Here is a 20529-nt window from a genome sequence, read left to right on the forward strand (position 1 = left end):
GAGAAAATCCGCGCGGGTTCCTCTTTTGGTAGAGACGCCGCCGCAGGGAGGGAACCCCTTTATGGACAACCCTCCAAGCGCAACCTCACTCCCTCCTATGATTCTCCAAGAGGAAAGGGGCGAAGGTGCTGAATCTGCGCCGCCTCTGCCGCCGCCAGAAACCACTGCTTCCCCGGCTCCCGATGCTGCCGCCCCCGACTTCATTGCCATTCCCCCTCCAATCATGCATCTGATGAGGGGTTTCAGCGGCGGGACTATGCCGGAAGGTACCGACAGGAGGGAAGGTATGCCTTTCTATCTGGGGGCCTTCTTGGCGGTGGCTCTTGAATGGCGCTCCCAGGCCAGAAACGCTGTCTTGCAAACCCAAACCCTCCAGGCCTTGGAAACGAAAGCAACCACCCTGGAGGAGGAGATGAAGGCCCTGGGACGCCAGAACGAGGCTTATTGTTCCTCTCTGAAACAAGCACAAGAGTCCAGGGCAGAGGCTAAGAGGAAATTGGCAGAGGCCTTGGAGCTCCAGGCTGACTTCTACGCTCGTGAAGTCGCTCTCCAAGTACAGGTAGCGGGTCTTCAGGAATTGGTCAAGGCAGACGCGGAAACCCAAAAGGACCTGAAGGACCGTTTCTGTGAACAAACTGCCAAGGTGGAACGGATAGAGGAGGAATTGGCTACGCAGGCCAAAGCTATGGACCTTCTCCGAGTTGACTACAACGAGCTGCAGGTCGAGGTTAGCCGGCTTCGTGTGGAGAAAGAGGCTCTGGAGAAACAGGTGGCCTCCGGAGACGCCGCCATTGAGGAGCTGGAGAAGGAGAAAAATTCCCTTATCCAGGAGATGGCGGGCACCTTCGAGGAGGGGTTCCAAGAAGCCCTGTCCCAGGCGTCCTGCGAGAATCCCGGCGTCAACCTTTCAAACTGCGACCCCACACACCACGTAGTTGTCGGGAAGGTCGTGCCTATGGATTTGAACGATTGAACTGCTGCCCCTCATCCGCCACCTTCCTCTTCAAGCTTAACTCTTCATTCTTTACCTTCGCTTTTTAATTTCATCTGCCAAAAACTTGTAATTCTTTGAACTATCCACACTCTTGTTATTGATTCGGGACACTCGCATGGTTGTCCTTATTTCTTTTTCACATACGACTCCGTCTATGCGATCTCGTTCCCATCTTTTCCCTTCATACGCTTTACTTATTTTATCCGTATCCCGCCCGTTTCTCACACTTCGTTGGGCGGTTTGGTATGATGAGGTAAGGTCGCTCGCCAACCCTTACGCCCATGGAGAGGCTCACTAAGTGGCGCCGTATCGTCCACGGGACGACTCTGATATCGAAAGGCTCTTTCTTTGATCTTTCAGCACTCGGCGCCCACGCCCAAGGAGAGGCCTGCCAAAGCAGCACCGTATCGTCCCCGGGTGTCTAAAACGTTGAGTGCTGTGGGGTTTTTGTTCCTTTCATGGTCTTTCCTGCCCATAGGTATCGGGGAACATCCTGCCAGTGACTCGCTGGTGTTTGACGGTCTCGTCTCCCTCCACAGTCTTTCCTACCTGTGGGTATCGGGGAACATCCTGCCAGTGACTCGCTGGTGTTTGACGGTCTCGTCTCCCTCCACAGTCTTTCCTACCTGTGGGTATCGGGGAGGCTACGCCTTCACCTAACTTTGCCTTTCTCTGATTTCTTCTCCCTCCTCAGTCTTTCCTACCTGTGGATATCGGGGAGGTAACGCCAGTCGGTATTTGGGTTGGCGACGCCCGCGACTTCTTGTCTGTCGTCGCCCTTTACGTCTTTCTTGGCAACGCCTCGGGCATTACCTTCACTTCGACATTGACTTTAATTCTTGCCTTGGCCAACGCCTGATAACAGCGAAAAGCCCAAGGCTTTGCCTGTGCCATCCGCGTGGCGCTTCTTGTACAGCTGATGGGACCTTCTGTCATTCGACTTGATCCACGTGGCGCTGCTTAACTGGTCAGTGGGGTATCTAGTCATTTCATTTTCTGACTCCTGCTGCACCCCTGGCTCATTCTCGACGGCGCATCGTACCACTGGACATTCTATTGACGGGACATTTTCTGCTTTAAAAACAGTGGTGTCAGCGTCATCCTTTCATCTTCTGCCACGTGTATCAATCGTGCGGTGCATCCATTCACGTCGTTTGGCGCTCTAACCGCTTTATTTAACTCTTCGAGCTCTGGAACTATCTTCATCGTTTTCTTGCTCTTCATAACCTACTTGCGCTCTTTCTTCTTGCACCCTTTCTTCTTGCAGCCTTCTTCTCTGTCGAAGGGCTGTCTTAACCTTCGCTCCCCTCACTCAACCCTTGCATTTCCAGCCATCTCGATCCTGTTAAAGAATGTCTTCTCACGATGCTTCCTCCAGGGTCCGTCCCAAAGACTTGTACCCTTGGGCCTCGAGTGAACTTCTTGATGAGTGTTCATGTTTGCTCTCCACTAGGGCCGTACGGGAACACAAAGGGGAGTTGTGTTCTTACGACCATCGGGCCTTCGCAAGGAGGCACGATGACGACATCGTTGTGCTCCCTTGCACTCTGGGGGAGCCAGTGTGTGGAGACGGACGAGCGAACGACGGGGTCCCTTTCTTTTACTTTTACCAGGTGGTGTTCAAGACCATCGGGGTGCGCTTACCCTTCTCCCGGTTCGAGAAGGAACTGCTGACGGAGATCAACGTGGCTCCAGCCCAGTTATATCCCAACAGCTGGGCCTTTGTCAAAGCCTTCGTTATCCTCTTTGGGTTTCTGGGTTGTGCACCCTCGGTTGACCTCTTTCTTCACTTTTTTGAGGTGAAGAGACAGAGACACAGCCTCTGTGATGGAGATCAAGCCCAAGAGAACATGGAGGCCACTCATCAAGCTCAAGAAGAGGTGGAGGCACAAATGGAGGATGCCCATGGAGGTCAAAGTCCACCTCAAAGGATTACAAGAAGCATGTTCAAAGCCTTGGGAGCAAGAGGACATTTATTTTCTCTTTTTGTAGTGTCTTTAGTTGAAGGTGCTTAGAGGGAAACCTTAGAAACCTCTTTTGTTATAGCATCTTTTAGGTTTTAAATAGGACCTTTAGGGGGGTGTATTAGTAGATAGGTGTAGGTGTAGTTTTTGGGAGGTGTCATAGTAGAAAAAGGTCACACCTCCCATGTGACTTGTTTTTGGTGGGAATTTCAAATGAGTTTATTTGAAATTTCCCACCTATTTTTCAGCACCTTAGGCTATAAATAGAGGTGCTTCCTTTGTAAAATTCAGATTTGAATTTTATCTAAAGAAACTATACTCAAAATTGGAGTGAGCATTTGGAGAGCTTTGAGCTTCTTCTCTAGTCTTATCTTGAAGGACCATGGTTTCCTCAAGTGGCGGCTTCCACACTCATCTAGGAGCATCCATTCTTCTAGTGGCGTGATCATCCAACCATTCCTCCATCTTCATGAGCATTCTCTTCTCCTTCCTTTCTTCTTCTTCAATTTGTTCTTATTGCCTTGAGTTTTGAGTTGTTTTTGTTTCGGTTCCTTTAATTTTCCAGCACCTATTTTCTGTTTAGTTTTTAAATTCTGTTCGGTTCTTTTGTTTTGAAGTTCAATTCTGTTCGGTTTGTTCTTTTCCTTCTCCTTTGTTGATTCAATTTGACAATATTTGGTTCATCCAAATGAGTTTGGGATTTGGTACTTGTTTTGGTGAGTTCTTGATCTTAGAACTATGATCCAACTTCTAAGAAAGTGCCTCTACATTTTCCAGCTCAAGGTGATTCCTCAAAGTGTCAAGAATCTTGTTCTATGTGGCTATTGGAATCACATCATGTGGTATCATGAGTCTTAGGTTCATTCTTGTTTAATTGTTGAGTTGTGTGCACTTTATTTCAAGAGCTCTTTTTAATTTCTTGCAATTTAAGTTTCTGTTTTAGAATTTTAATTGAGTATTCTTGCTGTTTTTCTTTTGCTCCAAGTGTTTGTGGAAAGGTTTATGGCACTCATCATTCTTATGAGTATGGTTGCTCTTTTGGAATGGCATTATCCTTCCTAGAGTTTACCTTAAGCTTCCTTCCACTTGTTACAATTTGTGTTGTGTCTTTTAATTTTTGAATCATGTTAAGTTTTGTCTTAGTCATGTTATTCCATATATGTCATTACTTCTAGTAGTACTTTTATTGTTTTGATTGTTTCTTGCTTTGGTGTCATATAATTTTCTGAATTGATGTTGATCCTTTGAGCATTTTCTTTTTAGCATTGAGTTCATACTTGTATTCTAGACCTATACAAGTTCCAATACATCATTTTCTATTATGTCTTTGATAGTTCATCATTCTGTTTTTTTATTCCTATTAGGATTCCTCTGTTTCTGAAAAGAGTGCTTACTGTTTTTCCTTATTGCAATTGATTTACGTACTGTAAAATTCTGAAATTCTGGATTTGAGATATTGAAAGTGTTAGAAAAGAATAGAAAAAAGAATCATTCAAAAATATGAAGTACACAAAAAATGATAAATAAAATAAAAAAGTGTACATTCCTGCCGAAAAAAATACGGTAATCTGGCAGTGATTTTAAAAAATTTATTTCTCTCAATTGGCTTACTGTTTTTAATTGATTCCAGTGCCATTTTTGAGTTAACATCTTGAAGTTTCTGTGGTATAAATTTCATAATCCAGTTCGCTCTACAACGTTCCAGTTAAATCAGTGAATATCAAACACAGTTTGCATTAAAAAAAATTTCCAGTAGCTAAATTTTTTTTTGTTTTCTTCATCTACTCTAGTGCTTTTCCTTAGGTATTCTTTTGTGTGCCTACTTTTCTCATTGAGTTCTTTATTTTCTTGATTGTCTTTCATTCTTACTCTTTGAGTTTGTCTTACACATAGTTTTCCTTTTGCAATTACCTTTCCTTGCTTATACCTTTTCTTGTTTGTCTTTATTGTTTCATTGGTTTTGTGGTGGTTTGCTCTTAAGATTGGTGTGCTTGCTTTGACATATTTCATTTGAGGATTCCAAGGCCTCAAGATCAGATTGGTGCAAGAACATTATTTCTTTGAGAGTGATATCTTTTCAGCCTTAAATTCACTTCGGCAGTTTCAATTGGAAAGCTCACTGTTTTTGCTAATTTTTAACTTGTTTGCTGTTTTGTGTGTTTGCTGTTTTTTAATTACAAATGGCTGGATCTTCAAGTGATGCATCCTCCAAGCAGAATTCTCCTTCCAAAGCTTCAATTCTTGGTGAATTACATGAAGCTCAAAGAACAATTAGAAGGTTGGAAGAGAAATTGCAAAAGATGGAGGTCAAACAAACTAGACCATCTCCTTCTATCCATGATGGACATCATTCTCATAGACCATCTTCAAGAGCTTCTTCAAATGATGTTGGCCGTGAAGATGAGCATAGGAGAAGGAGACCTCCACCCCAAGTCCATGGACAAAGACATCATCACCAAGGGGAAAGAATTCACTACGGCAATGGCTTCTACCATGATGCAAAGTCCAAGCTTCCTTCGGTCAAACTACCTTGTTTTAATGGTTCTAGTGATCCAAATGTGTATTTAGATTGGGAGGCTAAGTGTGAACAAATTTTTGAGATCCATGAGATCCAAGATGAGCATAAGCTCAAGCTAGCCACCCTAGAGTTTAGTGATTATGCCATGAAATGGTGGCATGGGATTGTAAAGGACATTATCTATCACAAGGGTCCTCCCGTGGACTCTTGGAACTCTTTAAAGGATCATATGCGCGCTAGGTTTGTGCCCCCACATTTTAGGAAAGACCTCATGTTGAGACTCCAACGGTTTCAACAAGGCACGCTAAATGTGGATGAATATTATAAGGAGCTTGAGACGCTTGTGCTTAAAATTGAATTAGAAGAAAGTGAAGAAGCCATGGTTGCTAGGTTTGTGAGTGGTCTTAGGAAGGATATCCAAGACATTGTTGAGTTACAAGAGTATTCATCATTGGGCTCTTTAGTTCATCTTGCAATGAAGGTGGAAGCCCAACTTGCTAAGAAAAACTCTTTTAAAAATGCTTCCAATAATGGATACTACTCCAAGTCTTGGAGAAACAAAACTTCTTTTTCAAAACATCCTTCCAAAGATTCTTCTTTCAAACCCAAGGAATCTAAGCCATCAACATCTAGACCTAAGTCTCCCACTAGAACATCTAACACTAAATGCTTTAAATGTATGGGTTATGGTCATATTGCTGCAAATTGTCCTTCAAAACGAAGTATGTACATGCATGAGGGCATTGTAGTTAGTGAGCATGATTCGGATTCTTCAAAGCATTCATTGCATTCTCATGCATCTAGTGAGGAAGAGAGTGAATGTCCACTTGAAGGGGACTTGTTAGTTGTGAGAAGACTTCTTGGACAAGTTTCACAACCTTTTGATGAAAGTCAAAGGGAAAATATTTTCCATACAAGATGTCTTATTCAAAACAACATTTGTTCCTTGATAGTGGATGGGGGTAGTTGTGCAAATGTGGCTAGTACAAGAGTAGTAGATAAGCTTGGATTGCCTACTATCTCTCATACAAAGCCCTACAAATTACAATGGCTTAGTGAAGTAGGAGAAATAATTGTTAATAAACAAGTCCTCATCCATTTCTCCATTGGAAAATACAAAGATGAGGTATTATGTGATGTTGTGCCCATGGAAGCCACTCATGTTCTTTTGGGAAGGCCTTGGCAATTTGATAGAAAAGTTTTACATGATGGCTTTACCAACAAATTATCTTTTGAATTCCATGGTCACAAGGTTACTTTAAAATCTCTCTCTCCAAGAGAAGTCCATGAGGACCAAGTTATCATGAAGAAAAGAGGGAGAGTGAAAAAGATAAAAAAGATAAAAAAGATAAGAGTTCTAAGCCTACACTCCTTGTGTCTAGGCGTGACATTGAAAGGGAAATAGTGGCTCATCATCCTCTTTTTTTAGCCATCCCTAGAACTCTTAGCATAGAAACACTTGTTGATAGTCCTCATTGCTTGGAAAATTTGGTAGAAGAGTTCAAAGATGTGTTTCAAGATCCTCCAAATGGCCTTCCACCTTTGAGAGGGATTGAGCACCAAATTGATTTGATACCGGGCTCTTCTTTACCAAATCGTCCCGCATATAGGACCAATCCAAGTGAAACCAAGGAAATTCGCCAACAAGTTGAGGCTTTGATTGAAAAAGGGTGGGTGCAAGATAGCATGAGTCCTTGTGCTATGCCTATCATCTTAGTGCCAAAAAAGGATGGCACATGGCGAATGTGTTCGGATTGTAGGGCCATAAATAACATAACCATTAAGTATAGGCATCCCATACCTAGATTAGATGATTTGTTGGATGAATTACATGGTTCAAAAATCTTTTCAAAGATTGATCTTAAAAGCGGCTACAATCAAATCCGTATCAAACCGGGTGATGAATGGAAGACGGCTTTTAAGACCAACTTTGGTTTATATGAGTGGTTAGTTATGCCTTTTGGTTTAACTAATGCACCAAGTACCTTCATGCGCCTCATGCATCATGTTCTTAGACCTTTCATTGGTAAGTTTGTTGTGGTTTACTTTGATGACATTCTCATTTATAGCTTATCTTTGAATGACCATAGGTTGCATGTTAGGCAAGTTTTGGAAACCCTTAGGAAGGAACATTTGTATGCTAACCTTGCTAAATGTATGTTTGCTCTTGATCATATAGAATTCCTAGGGTTTGTTGTGAGTTGTAAAGGGGTCCATGTGGACAAAACCAAGGTGGTGGCCATTCAAAAGTGGCCTACACCGAAATCTTTGAATGAGGTCCGAAGTTTTCATGGGCTTGCTTCTTTCTATAGAAGATTTGTCCCAAACTTTGGTACCATTGCCGCACCACTCAATGACATAGTGAAAAAGGATGTGGTCTTTCATTGGGGAGAAGCACAACAAAATGCTTTTGATACTTTGAAAGAAAAATTGACTAATGCTCCCATCTTGGCCCTTCCTAATTTCACTAAGACATTTGAGATTGAGTGTGATGCTTCAAGCATAGGTATTGGGGCTGTTCTCCTTCAAGAGGGCCACCCCATAGCCTATTTTAGTGAGAAATTGAAGGGAAGTCATCTCAACTATTCCACCTATGATAAGGAATTATATGCACTTGTTAGGGCTTTGTTTACTTGGCAACACTATCTTTTTCCCAAAGAGTTTGTGATACATAGTGATCATGAATCTCTTAAATATTTGAAAAGCCAAAACAAACTTAACAAGAGGCATGCTAAGTGGGTGGAATTCATTGAGCAATTTCCTTATGTGATCAAACACAAGCAAGGCAAAATAAATATTGTGGCGGATGCTCTTTCTAGAAGATACACCTTGCTAAATCTTTTAACCTCTCAATATCTTGGTTTTGATCACATTAAGGAACTTTATCATGATGACCTTGATTTTTCTCTCCTCTATCAAGAGTGTCTTAAGGGAGGACACAAAGATTTTTTTATTCAAGATGGCTTTCTTTTTAAAGGAAAACGTCTTTGTGTTCCCCAATGCTCTATTAGATTATCTCTTGTTAGAGAAGCTCATGAGGGGGGCTTAATGGGACATTTTGGGGTTGCTAAAACTTTGGATGTGTTGCATGAACATTTCTTTTGGCCTCATATGCATAAACATGTTCATAGTTTGTGTGATAAATGCATAGCTTGCCGCAAAGCTAAATCTAAAATGCATCCCCATGGTCTTTATACTCCTCTTCCTATCCCTTCAATGCCTTGGGTAGATATATCTATGGATTTCATCTTAGGCTTACCCAAGACATCAAAGGGAAAGGACTCCATTTTTGTGGTAGTGGATCGTTTTTCAAAAATGGCTCACTTTATTCCTTGCCACAAAGTGGATGATGCATGCCACATTGCAAACCTCTTCTTCCAAGAAGTGGTTCGCTTGCATGGGATTCCTAGGTCTATAGTGTCCGATAGAGATCCTAAGTTCTTGAGTCACTTTTGGAAGACCTTGTGGGGCAAGCTTGGAACTAAGCTTTTATTTTCTACCACTTGCCACCCACAAACCGATGGTCAAACCGAGGTGGTAAATAGAACTTTGGGACAACTATTGAGATGCTTTATTTCGGGGAATCCTAGAGTGTGGGAGAATTTACTACCCCATGTTGAGTTTGCATATAACCGAGTAGTAAATTCTACCACCTCCCATTCTCCTTTTGAGGTGGTCTATGGGTTTAATCCCCTAACACCTCTTGATCTTCTTCCTATTCCCCTTCTTGACGATGTCTTGTGCAAAGATGGGGATGAAAAGGCTTCTTTTGTGAAAACTTTGCATAAAGACATCAAGAAGAGAATTGAGAAGAAGGTTGGCAAGTATGCTGAACTTGCCAATAAGAGGAGAAAAGCATTGTTGTTTGATGAGGGCGATTGGGTTTGGCTTCACTTGAGGAAGGATCGTTTTCCTACTCAAAGGAAGTCCAAACTAATGCCTCGAGGGGATGGACCTTTCCAAGTCCTCAAGAGGATTAATGACAATGCTTATGAGTTAGATATGCCTGATACATTCTTCGGTAGTCATACTTTTAATGTCAGCGATCTAACTCCTTTTTCTGTAGGTCTCCAGAATTCATGGTCGAATTCTCTCCAACTCGGGGAGTATGATGGAGATCAAGCCCAAGAGAACATGGAGGCCACTCATCAAGCTCAAGAAGAGGTGGAGGCACAAATGGAGGATGCCCATGGAGGTCAAAGTCCACCTCAAAGGATTACAAGAAGCATGTTCAAAGCCTTGGGAGCAAGAGGACATTTATTTTCTCTTTTTGTAGTGTCTTTAGTTGAAGGTGCTTAGAGGGAAACCTTAGAAACCTCTTTTGTTATAGCATCTTTTAGGTTTTAAATAGGACCTTTAGGGGGGTGTATTAGTAGATAGGTGTAGGTGTAGTTTTTGGGAGGTGTCATAGTAGAAAAAGGTCACACCTCCCATGTGACTTGTTTTTGGTGGGAATTTCAAATGAGTTTATTTGAAATTTCCCACCTATTTTTCAGCACCTTAGGCTATAAATAGAGGTGCTTCCTTTGTAAAATTCAGATTTGAATTTTATCTAAAGAAACTATACTCAAAATTGGAGTGAGCATTTGGAGAGCTTTGAGCTTCTTCTCTAGTCTTATCTTGAAGGACCATGGTTTCCTCAAGTGGCGGCTTCCACACTCATCTAGGAGCATCCATTCTTCTAGTGGCGTGATCATCCAACCATTCCTCCATCTTCATGAGCATTCTCTTCTCCTTCCTTTCTTCTTCTTCAATTTGTTCTTATTGCCTTGAGTTTTGAGTTGTTTTTGTTTCGGTTCCTTTAATTTTCCAGCACCTATTTTCTGTTTAGTTTTTAAATTCTGTTCGGTTCTTTTGTTTTGAAGTTCAATTCTGTTCGGTTTGTTCTTTTCCTTCTCCTTTGTTGATTCAATTTGACAATATTTGGTTCATCCAAATGAGTTTGGGATTTGGTACTTGTTTTGGTGAGTTCTTGATCTTAGAACTATGATCCAACTTCTAAGAAAGTGCCTCTACATTTTCCAGCTCAAGGTGATTCCTCAAAGTGTCAAGAATCTTGTTCTATGTGGCTATTGGAATCACATCACTCTGGGTAACTCTCAGCAATGTCCCCGGGAGAGTTCTCTTCACACCCTTCCAAAGCTCGTTCACGGGGTGGAAAGGCCGGTTCTTCAAGATCTGCTGCACTGATCTTGTTCCCGATGCCCTCGATGGGTTTCCGCTGCACTGGGTGAGAGAGGAAAAAACCCTCAAAGCCAAACCCCTCAAGAATCTGGCTCCAAGTGATCAAATAGCTTGCCGGATTCTTGCCAAGGCGGGAGGTTTTGACTCCGCTACGGTGATCAGCTTGGAGTTCAACGCTAGGACTCTTGAGAAGTACATAAGTAAGGACCACTGCCTTAAGCAGCTTCGACCTTCGTTACTCTCTAACTGTGCCTGTCTTTCTTCATGGTGTCTCTAACGCATCTTGTCCCCTTGCACAGGTTCGAAAATAAGCCAAGAAAAGAGGTCACGACTTACTCGAGCGCTGCGGGCTGGGAAAGGGGCTTCGCCTTCCTCCAGTGATGACTCTGATGGGCGCTGAGAAGCGGCCTGTTTATGTTTGTGCATTTTGTACTGAACGTTGCTTGTAACAACAATTTTCCAAAATCATGATTCTTTACAATGCCACTTTACTTTTCATACGATTCATATACCGCGCGACTTCTTTTCGTCTCGTTCTGCCAACGATGCATGCTTTCACTTGGGCGACGCCTTCTTTCTGGGCAACGCCAAGACCTAGGCGACACCTTCTTCCTTGGCGACGCCATGGCCTAGGCGACGCATCACATTACCTTAACAAGGGAAAATAATGGCTGAAAACCAAAGCACTTCTTTTTCTCAACCGGTTTTTCCATTTATTAGGGTGACCTCATTAAAAAACCCCCGAAAGGGAAAAAGAGCGTCCCCTTCAACTAAACTGTTACATGCTGCTTACATAAATCAACTGAAATAAAATTTTAAGTTGGCTGCATTCCAACTGCGCGGGATAGGGCCTCCATCTAAAGTCTCCAGGTTATATGAACCGTTGCCCTTAGCCTCAGTAACTCTGAAGGGCCCGGTCCATTTGGGAGACAGCTTATTCTCCAGCTCGTAGGGGTGAGCTTTCCTCATCACCAGGTCGCCCACCTGAAACTGTCGTGGCTTTACTTTAGAGCTATATTGCCGCTCCACTCTTCTCTTCATCGCTTCAGCTTTTATTCTCGCTTCTTCCCTGGCCTCTTCTAGCAGATCTAGGTTTACCCGCCTCTCCTCATTAGATTCCTCCACCACAAAGTTTTGAAAACGCGGTGAGCTTTCGTGTATTTCTACTGGAATCATCGCATCCGACCCGTACACCAAACTGAAAGGCGTCTCCATAGTAGAGGATTGGGGCGTGGTGTGGTATGCCCATACAATCCTTGGCACCTCTTCCGCCCACGCCCCTTTGGCCTTTTCCAACCTTCTTTTTAACCCCCTCAGCAGAACTCTGTTTGCTGACTCTACTTGTCCATTGGTCTGGGGGTGTTCAACCGACGCAAACACTTGCTTGATTCCCACTTCAGCGCACAGATTTCTTAACTGCTGACTGGCGAACTGGGTCCCATTGTCAGATATCAGGCGCCTAGGTACGCCAAAGCGACACACGATGTTTCTCCACACAAAATGCTGTACCCTATGCGCGGTGATTTGTGCCACGGGCTCTGCTTCTATCCACTTGGTGAAGTATTCGATGGCGACAATCAGATACTTCATCTGCCTGATTGCCAATGGGAAAGGGCCCAGGATGTCAATACCCCATGTGTGGAAAGGCCACGGGCTATATATGGACCGCAACTCTTCAGGCGGCGCCTTGTGCCAGTCGGCATGCTTTTGGCACTGCCTACACCGCTGGGCGTGCCGTGCGCAATCCTCTTTCACTGTTGGCCAGAAAAAACCTGCGCGTATTACCTTGGAGGCTAAGGATCTTCCTCCTATATGGCTTCCGCAGATGCCTTCGTGTAGCTCCGCCATTATCCTGGTACACTCATCGCCACTGACGCATGTCAGGATAGGGTGAGTGAAACCGTGCCTGAACAACACCCCATCCACCAAGGTATATCTTACGGCGTTCCTTTTGATTTTCTTACCCTCTTCAGGGTCCACTGGAAGGGCCCCATCCGCTAGGTATCGTTTATAGGGCGTCATCCAGGTGTCTCCCGTGGACAGGACACAAACCTGCATCTGCTCTTCCTTAGACACACCCGCGTATATACTGATGCGGGGCGCCCTCTGCGTATCTTGGGTTAATGAGGAATGACTCCTCGGCCTTCCCCTTGATGCATAAATCTGGAGGACATCCACCCTGTTGTCTTCCACGAAACGACGCGGAGCTTTGAGGGTCTCCTGGATCACTGTCCTCTGTCTGCCCCCCTTGCCTGAGCTGGCCAGCTTTGCAAGCAGGTCAGCTCTGGCATTCTGCTCCCTCGGGACGTGTACCAACTCAAAAGCGTGGAACGCCCCTCTCAACAACTGGACGTATTTGAGAGATGTCATGGGGCACCACATCTCAGAGATCCCTTCTTGTGAACACAATATCTGACTCCCAGGTCTCCCCCGAGAGCCTCTCTTCAATTGAATTTACCCCCCTTGCATATTTCTTCCGCTGGGAGGCGGTGGGTCCTCCGCCGGAAAAACCCCCAGGAATGGTGTGGACCTCGCCAAGCACAGGCATCTCATGTGCTGGCTCATCCGTCGGCAACGGCAGGGTGGCGGTCGTGGTGGACTCTGCGACATAATCTTTCAAAAACCCAGTCCTCACCAGCTCATCTAGCTGGTAGCCCAACGACAGGCAATTATCAATTTGGTGCCCGAAAGCCTCGTGAAATTCGCACCAAGAGTCTTTACGGGGCCCTAACACCTTGTCGGTCTTCGCCGGTCGCCTCAGCCTCTCGGCTATGTTGGGCACGGCGATCAAATCCTTCAACTCAACTACAAAGTTGTACCTCGCCGGTCTTGCTCTTTCTCTGGTGGGGCGTTCGCCTCCTGCGGGGCGCCGAGGCTGGGGCTTTCTGGCCTCGTAGGGGCGTCTCGCCTCTGGCTTCTTTCTCCCCGTCGTGGTCTCATTGACTCTGACGGGTTGAGCTCGTGCCGGTCCCCTCGGGCGTGAGGGCACGGTACTGGTGCGCTTCACACATACCTCCCCTTCCGAAGCGATATGCTCCACCGCCCTACGCCGTAATTCTGAGAAAGTCCTAGGGCGATTGCGGATAATAGATTCTCCAAAGGGGCCTGGGCATACGCCTTTCACAAATGCGTACACGATCATAGGCTCCTCTGTTGTACCAACCTTCACGACCTGGGCCCCGAAGCGATTGATATACTCCTTCAGGGTCTCCCCCTGATACTGCTTCACGTCAAACAGGTCGTAGGAGACCGGCGGCGGGGCCTTGTTGGCCAAATACTGTTCTCTGAATAACCGCGACAACTGGCGGAAAGATGTGATATGACCCTCGGGGAGGCTAATGAACCAGTCCATAGCCATCCCGGTCAGGGTGCTCATGAAGAGCTTGCACTTGGCGGCATCAGAACCGCCTATCAGGACCATCTGTGTGTGGAATGCCGCGAGGTGCGTCTCTGGGTCCTCCATCCCAGTGAAGATTACCTTGGGTCCCGCGAACGTGTTCGGGATTGCTGCGTCTAGGATCTCCTGCGAGAACGGAGTGGAAAACTCCCTCGGTGGGGAGTGGTTCTCCGTCTCGTCATGCCCAGGACGCCTCCTATCGTTTCTCAGGCCCTGGCGCAACTCCTCATTCGCACGGTGGAGCTCTTCGTTGCGCTCATGCAAGGCGTCAAGATCTGCCTGCATGCGCTCCTGCTCCATCTTCGAATCCGCCATGTCCTGCTGCAACCCCCTCATTATTTCTAGGACCTGCTGCATGGATAGGTCTGCGGGGGCTGCGCGCGCTGATCTTCGTCTGGTGGGAGCCATTGTCACTCCAACCTCCTTCAGCACTACTGTAACCTGGTAGATTTTCTCGAACTTGTGATGGGACTGATGTTTTATATCGGCCCCACGGTGGGCGCCAAATGTTCCGTCCGGTTGACCGGGACGTCTTCGTGCGTGGCCTCAATCGTCCGCTAAGGTCTCCTTCTCACTGAATGCCTGCAACTTTCCTGCAAAAAAGAGGACAAAGAGGCGCCCTAGCGGCCGTTTGCACTTCGACGCTCAAGTCAGCCAGCAAGAAACACCAAAAAAAACGGTCCACCCACGTATCTGAGCACCGCGTGTAGCACTCTGAAGGGTGGTAAAAGAACTGTGTATATGTGTGTGTGTGTTGTCCCCTTTAGGCAAAAATATTCTCCAGTCACTTGTACGTAATCCTCAAGCACGGGCAAGCAACCAGAGAGTTTCTCCTAAATTTGCCAAAGGTTCCAACCCTTTTTCCGACATTCTCAGCGCTATTTAAACTGCCCCAGCATTTAAAGCGCCTTAAAGCGCTTTTAAACTCAAACATAACGCGCTCATTAAAGCGCTTAATTATGAAACGTAGCGCATTTAAGACGTTGAAACGCTCGGGAGCCATAATAGTACCTGAATGCCAAAAAGGGAATCTGTGTTGAATATCTTTAATTACCTGGCACCTGACTAGAGGGTGTTTCTATTCCGGTATTGCTGTCATACACGTGGAGGGCCTCACGACGCCATGACCCCATCCGGGGGCGTTTCTGCCCATCTGGGGACGTTTCTACGTGTGGGTCCTCCTGCTTGGGAGTGCTACTGCGCTAGGGGTGGCTTTTTGGGTACCAACTCATGCCCCCAAGTATCTAGCCACTTACTCTGAGAGCGTATCTGCCTTCCTCTCACACCCTGCACCCGGTTATCCTGGGCGTGACCTTCCTCTTGGGTCGTATCTGTCCCGAAGGCGTCTCTGGGGCGGCAGGGGTACTTCGCGAGTCAGGCCGCCCTTTACTGATACTATTGCTATGGCCTTGGAGCCACCTTTTCTTTCTCTTTATTACTTTCCCGAGATATCGGGACCTGAGGCTTTCCCACGACGTCGTTCCCTCCATGGTCTTTCCTACCCATGGGTATCGGGGAACCACACCGTGATTGCCTTGCTTTTACACTGTTTAATCTGGCGACGCCCTCACTAGGGCGACGCCTTCACCTAGGCGACGCCTTCACCTAGGCGACGCCTTCACCTAGGCGACGCCTTCAGCTAGGCGACACCTTCGCTTAGGCGACGCTTTGCCTTAGCGACGCTTCCTCTTGGCGTCTCTACATCTGGGCGACACCTCGAGCTGACTTTGACTTTCCTGTTGTTGACTTTGACCTTGACTTAGTCAACGCCCTGATACGGGACGGTACAGTTTCTATAAGCCCTGAACTGACTTGATCGTCAGAGTGCAATCAATAGGTAGGGCCCCCTCTGTTTCAACGGAGCCGCCTTCCAACATCCAAGGGAAGCACAAAATCCACCAGAAATAGGAGGAACCACTGCTTGCCTATGAAGTCAACTAGCGACCAGATTAACCAGTAAGAACAATAAAATTAATACTAATAATAGTATTAATATTATTTATAATTGATCCTGCCTGTTGACCAAAACGCTGGAGCTTGCCTCGTCAAACTTGGATCGACATGTGCACCGCTTCAACCTCCGTCCTTCGCCACGATCCACCTCAAGAACCTGCAAAAGAACAGAGCGGCGCCGCTAAGTCAGTGACCGAACCACCAAATACTAAGAGCAATAACACTCAAGAACTCTCAAGGAGCCGTGCAATGTTCTCTCTCACAGTATACTCTAGAACTCGCAAGCGTAAAGAAGACAATCTGAACGTGCGTACCTCAAAAGTTCGTTGGGGAACCCTTAAATACCTGGTCACTTTCTCTCTCCTGGCAGTTACAGACCTGGACACGTGGCTCGCATCCAGCTGTACACGTGCCATCATCTGGAGCCTCCTTGACTTGGGCGCTGCTTCTGACTCTCCTTTGGCTAAGTTATTTATGCATGATACTGCTCAGTGCATAGCTAACTTGGAGCGCGATCTCTACTGTAATTGGCGAGTTAGGGTGCCTTCGTACACCTTCCCTGTGGTCTCGCCGGCCGCCTTCATAATCTGCACCACCTTCATCTTCGGCGATGTGCTTGCTCCGGCGATCTCTAATCACTTGGTCGCCTGAGTTTACATCTGGCGACTTCATCTTTAACCCGGTGACCGCCGGTTCTGATATGCTGAAGATCGGAGCACGCCCACTTAGTTACTGGCGATTTCACGAGCCCCCCAACCGCCTTCCCTTCTGCCAAACCTGGCGTCTCGTCAACACGCCTATACTGTAGCTTGGTGCCACGTCATTACCTCCGACTACCAGGGCGGTACACAAGCCCCCCAGTCTTAAGTGAAGACTTGTCCAGCGAAAAGACTAAAGGAGTCACGTCAATACCGATCTACGTGGCATTGGCGCAGAATTCCAAGCGGTTGTACTTTCTGCTTCTCTGACGCTCCACCAAACACTCCTCCCATCGTTCGACACGTGGCTTCATCAACGGTTACCTTCAGTTAACGTTTGCGCTTCCCAAACCCATTTCGAAAAACCCTTAAACTCATTCCGCTTCACTGTTTCATCACTTTCTAGGTATTCTCAGACACTCCAACCCTCTTCTGCAAAAAAGCTCTCAACGTTCTTCAACCCCCCGAATCACCAACATCCTTCATTACTCTTCCGATCATAAAAAGGTACTTCCTTTCCTTCTTCTGCTGGTTTTTCCTGCATTTTAACCGATTCGCATCATCCTTTAACTGTCTGGTGCATACGTTGTGGGTTGCTTTTCTTTTTTTTCTATTTCTCCTTCTTCGTAACTTAGAGCTTCGTCTTCATTACAACGAACCTTCGTTCGTTCGTTTTCTCACCCTTCGTTCATGATTAGAGTCAGCCTCTGCGAGTCCTTATCACCTTTTCCTTTCTTCTTCCTTTGCAGCTTCCGCAATGACTCACTCAAAGATCACCCCAAATCCTCCTCCTTCATCGCGAAACCCCTCTTCTCAAGCACACAACCCACCGCGAGCACGCGGTGCTTCGTCTTCTCAGGCTGAGAGGCCTGCACCTTCCCGCCCCAACCTGGCCCAGGCTACTCCGCCTGTCACCGGAGGAGCCTCCGTCCCCCCACCAGACTTCAAAAAACTGTACCCATGGGCTACCCCGACTTTGTTGAGGGAAACATCTTCTGTAAACTCTGCTGGGCCAGTTCTGCGATTGACGAAGGGGGATGAGCCTCACCAATCATTCCACAAGGAGCACGACGAAAAGATGACGGTGCTACCTTGCCCTCCCGACATGCCGGTGTGCGTTGACGATAAGGGGAACACCGGCGGGTTGTTCTGCCTAATATACACCACCCTGTTCAAGAAGGTGAAACTTAGGTTTCCCTTCACTCGTTTTGAAAGGGAGCTTCTCACCGAGCTCGACATCGCCGCCGCCCAGCTCCATCCCAACAGCTGGGCGTTTGTACGGGCTTTCCAAATAATGTGCGACCACTTGGGGCTACCAGCGTCAGTGGACGTTTTTTTATTTCTTTTTGAAGCCAAGCACCCAGGAGATCGCCTGTGGGTAAGCTTGAACGGGATTGCTGGGAGATCGATCCTCTCTATCTTCCAGCAATCCTACAAAGACTTGAAGGGCAAATTCGTCCAGGTGCGCCCCAATGACAAGGACGCTTCTCTGCTCGACGGTTTCCCCTTGTATTGGGTAAACAAGGGGAACAAAGAGTCCAAAAGCAGCTTCAGGAGGCCAAGAAGTTCTGATAGCATGGGCGCTTTGGACAAAGACCTCTGCTTCTTCTGGAAGAGTGTGGCAGACGCCAACATCACCTTCCTCACCACCACACTCATCTGCTTCGAGTTCTTCGAGGACCAACTCGAAATTCGCATAGGTTAGAACGTCTAAGTCTTTATTCTAACATTACCTCTGTTAACTGTTTCTGGGCGTCTTGTGCGTTGTGCGCAAGACTTTGGTTTTATTTTCTGCACCATATATCTGCTTTGTTGCATACTGCCTTGGGCATTTATTTTTCTCTCTGAGCTAACCCATGCATTTTTGCTTTGTGCAGATCATATGTTGGGCCAGGGCAAGCTCGCTGAACTGAGGGCGCTCGCCCGAACCCACGGGTTGGCATCGGGTTCCCAAACCGTGCCAAACTCTGTGGTGGAGATCGCCGCTGCTCAGGGCAGATCGCCACCCAAAGGCCCAACTCCTCCCGATGTCCAACCCGCCAACCAACGTAAAAAGCTTATCCTCAAGAAACCAAAGAGGAAAGCTCCCCAAGTAGTCCACGAGGAGGAAGAGGAAGACGACGAGGCAACTGAAGATGGCCTCGTCACGAAGAGGAAGAGGGTGGCACCTTCTTCACCATCCGCTCCACCCCCTCTTCCAACATCAACACCACCATCTACACCTGCCCCGCCTCCAACATTGCCTCCTCCACCAGCTCCCGCCTCGCCAGTCCAAGCAATTCCATTGGCATCTGCGCCCCCAGTGGTTGAGGCCGCCGAAGCCAATTTCATGGAGAACCCCCCGAGCGCCTCCACGCCGTATGTATCAGCTGGAGGGGGTCCTCCTTCAAATGCTTCAACTGCAAACGTTGCACCAGTCGGGGATGAAGGTGCTCACCATTCTCCAATTCTTATTACTGAATCCCCGACGTCGCCGCCACGCCAAGAAGCACCCGCTGAGCAACCAACTCAAGAAGGTGGCAGCGAAAACCAACAACAAGCCCACCCGGAGCCTCCACAAGCAAACCTCTCCCTTGAGGTCAAGAGGATGTGGGAGCCCTTCTCAGCAAAACTCAAGATGATGGCGGAGGATTTCCCCGCCATTATATCTAAAGCTGTGGAGAGCTCCACCAGGAAGCTCCAGGTTGACCTCTTCACCCTCCGAGCTGAAAATAACTCCATAAGGATTGAGGCGGAGAGGTTATCTTGCAATCTGACGCTCGCCGAGATTGAGCACTCCCGAGTAGAAGATGCAATGAGCACCAAGCTCCGGGTGGCGCGCAAGGAAGCCACCGATCTACGCCATAAGGTGCAGCTTTTGGCTCAAGAGAAGATTGAGCTAGAGAGCAAGCTGGTGCCTTATCGCGTCAAAGTGGCTGACCTGGAGGCCTTGATTAAAACTGACGCCGCCAAGGTAAAGAAGCTCGAACAAAGGTCAGCCGATCGGGAGGTCTTCCTGGGAAAGGTGGAGAAGGAGAGGGACGACGCCATGGCTGAGCTTGCCGAAGCCAACAAAGAAAAAGGGAAGCTCGCCGCTGAACTGGGCCAGGTGCAGGCAGAATCCAAGAAGGTTACTGAAGACCTTCTTAAAGCTCAAGAAGCAGCTGAAGAACTGAAGAAGCAAACTGAAGAGCTGAAGAAGCAAGCTGAAGAGCTGAAGCAGCAGAATGAGGGGCAACAGAAACAAATCGAAGATCTTGAGCTGAGCTCTGCCCAAATTCTTGCTGCTGGATTCGAGGCCGCCCGGGAACAGTTCGCCTGCTTGTTCCCCGATCTAGATCTCACCATGGTGTCGCTTAACAACGAGGTGGTGGATGGGAAGGTTGTTCCTGCTGAAGACTAATTGATCTCCTCCCTCCACTACCTTTATGCTTTCTCCCCTACACAAACTGCTTGTAATAAACTTTCTATTTTCCTGTATATGTGCCTTGAACTGATATTTGCTTAATGATAAAGTACTTGTATTTCTTTTGTAACTTCTTTGGCTGCTTTAACTTTCCTTGCACAAATTTCTTCAAAGAATTGACTTAGCGATTTCGTAAGCGCGATCATATACTTAACTGCTTCGAACCACTGACTTACGAATAACCATCATTCTAACAACTTGTAATCTTAAGGCAATGAACCTTAATGTAAAATCACTCTTCAAACAACGAACTTTAACTCAACTAATGGCATAAGACACCGCTAACCCGACCTGCTTCATCGAAACGGGTCTTTAACTTTCTTGCCACTGCATGAACTTTTCCTGGTCGCCAAAGACTCTTGGCGATATCAGCTTC

The 20529-nt window shown here is 46.7% G+C and overlaps 1 protein-coding gene across 1 annotated transcript; it reads left to right on the forward strand.

The window, feature by feature from the left end:
* The first annotated feature begins 412 nt into the window (after nucleotides 1–412).
* Nucleotides 413–20090, forward strand: LOC137829124 (uncharacterized). Its single transcript, XM_068635919.1, has 2 exons — nucleotides 413–839; nucleotides 19852–20090. Exons 1-2 carry the CDS (start codon nucleotides 413–415, stop codon nucleotides 20088–20090), a joined length of 666 nt encoding a protein of 221 aa, XP_068492020.1.
* Nucleotides 20091–20529: the final 439 nt, after the last annotated feature.

Source organism: Phaseolus vulgaris, chromosome 7, assembly GCF_000499845.2.
Source record: "Phaseolus vulgaris cultivar G19833 chromosome 7, P. vulgaris v2.0, whole genome shotgun sequence".
Lineage (NCBI taxonomy): Eukaryota > Viridiplantae > Streptophyta > Magnoliopsida > Fabales > Fabaceae > Phaseolus > Phaseolus vulgaris.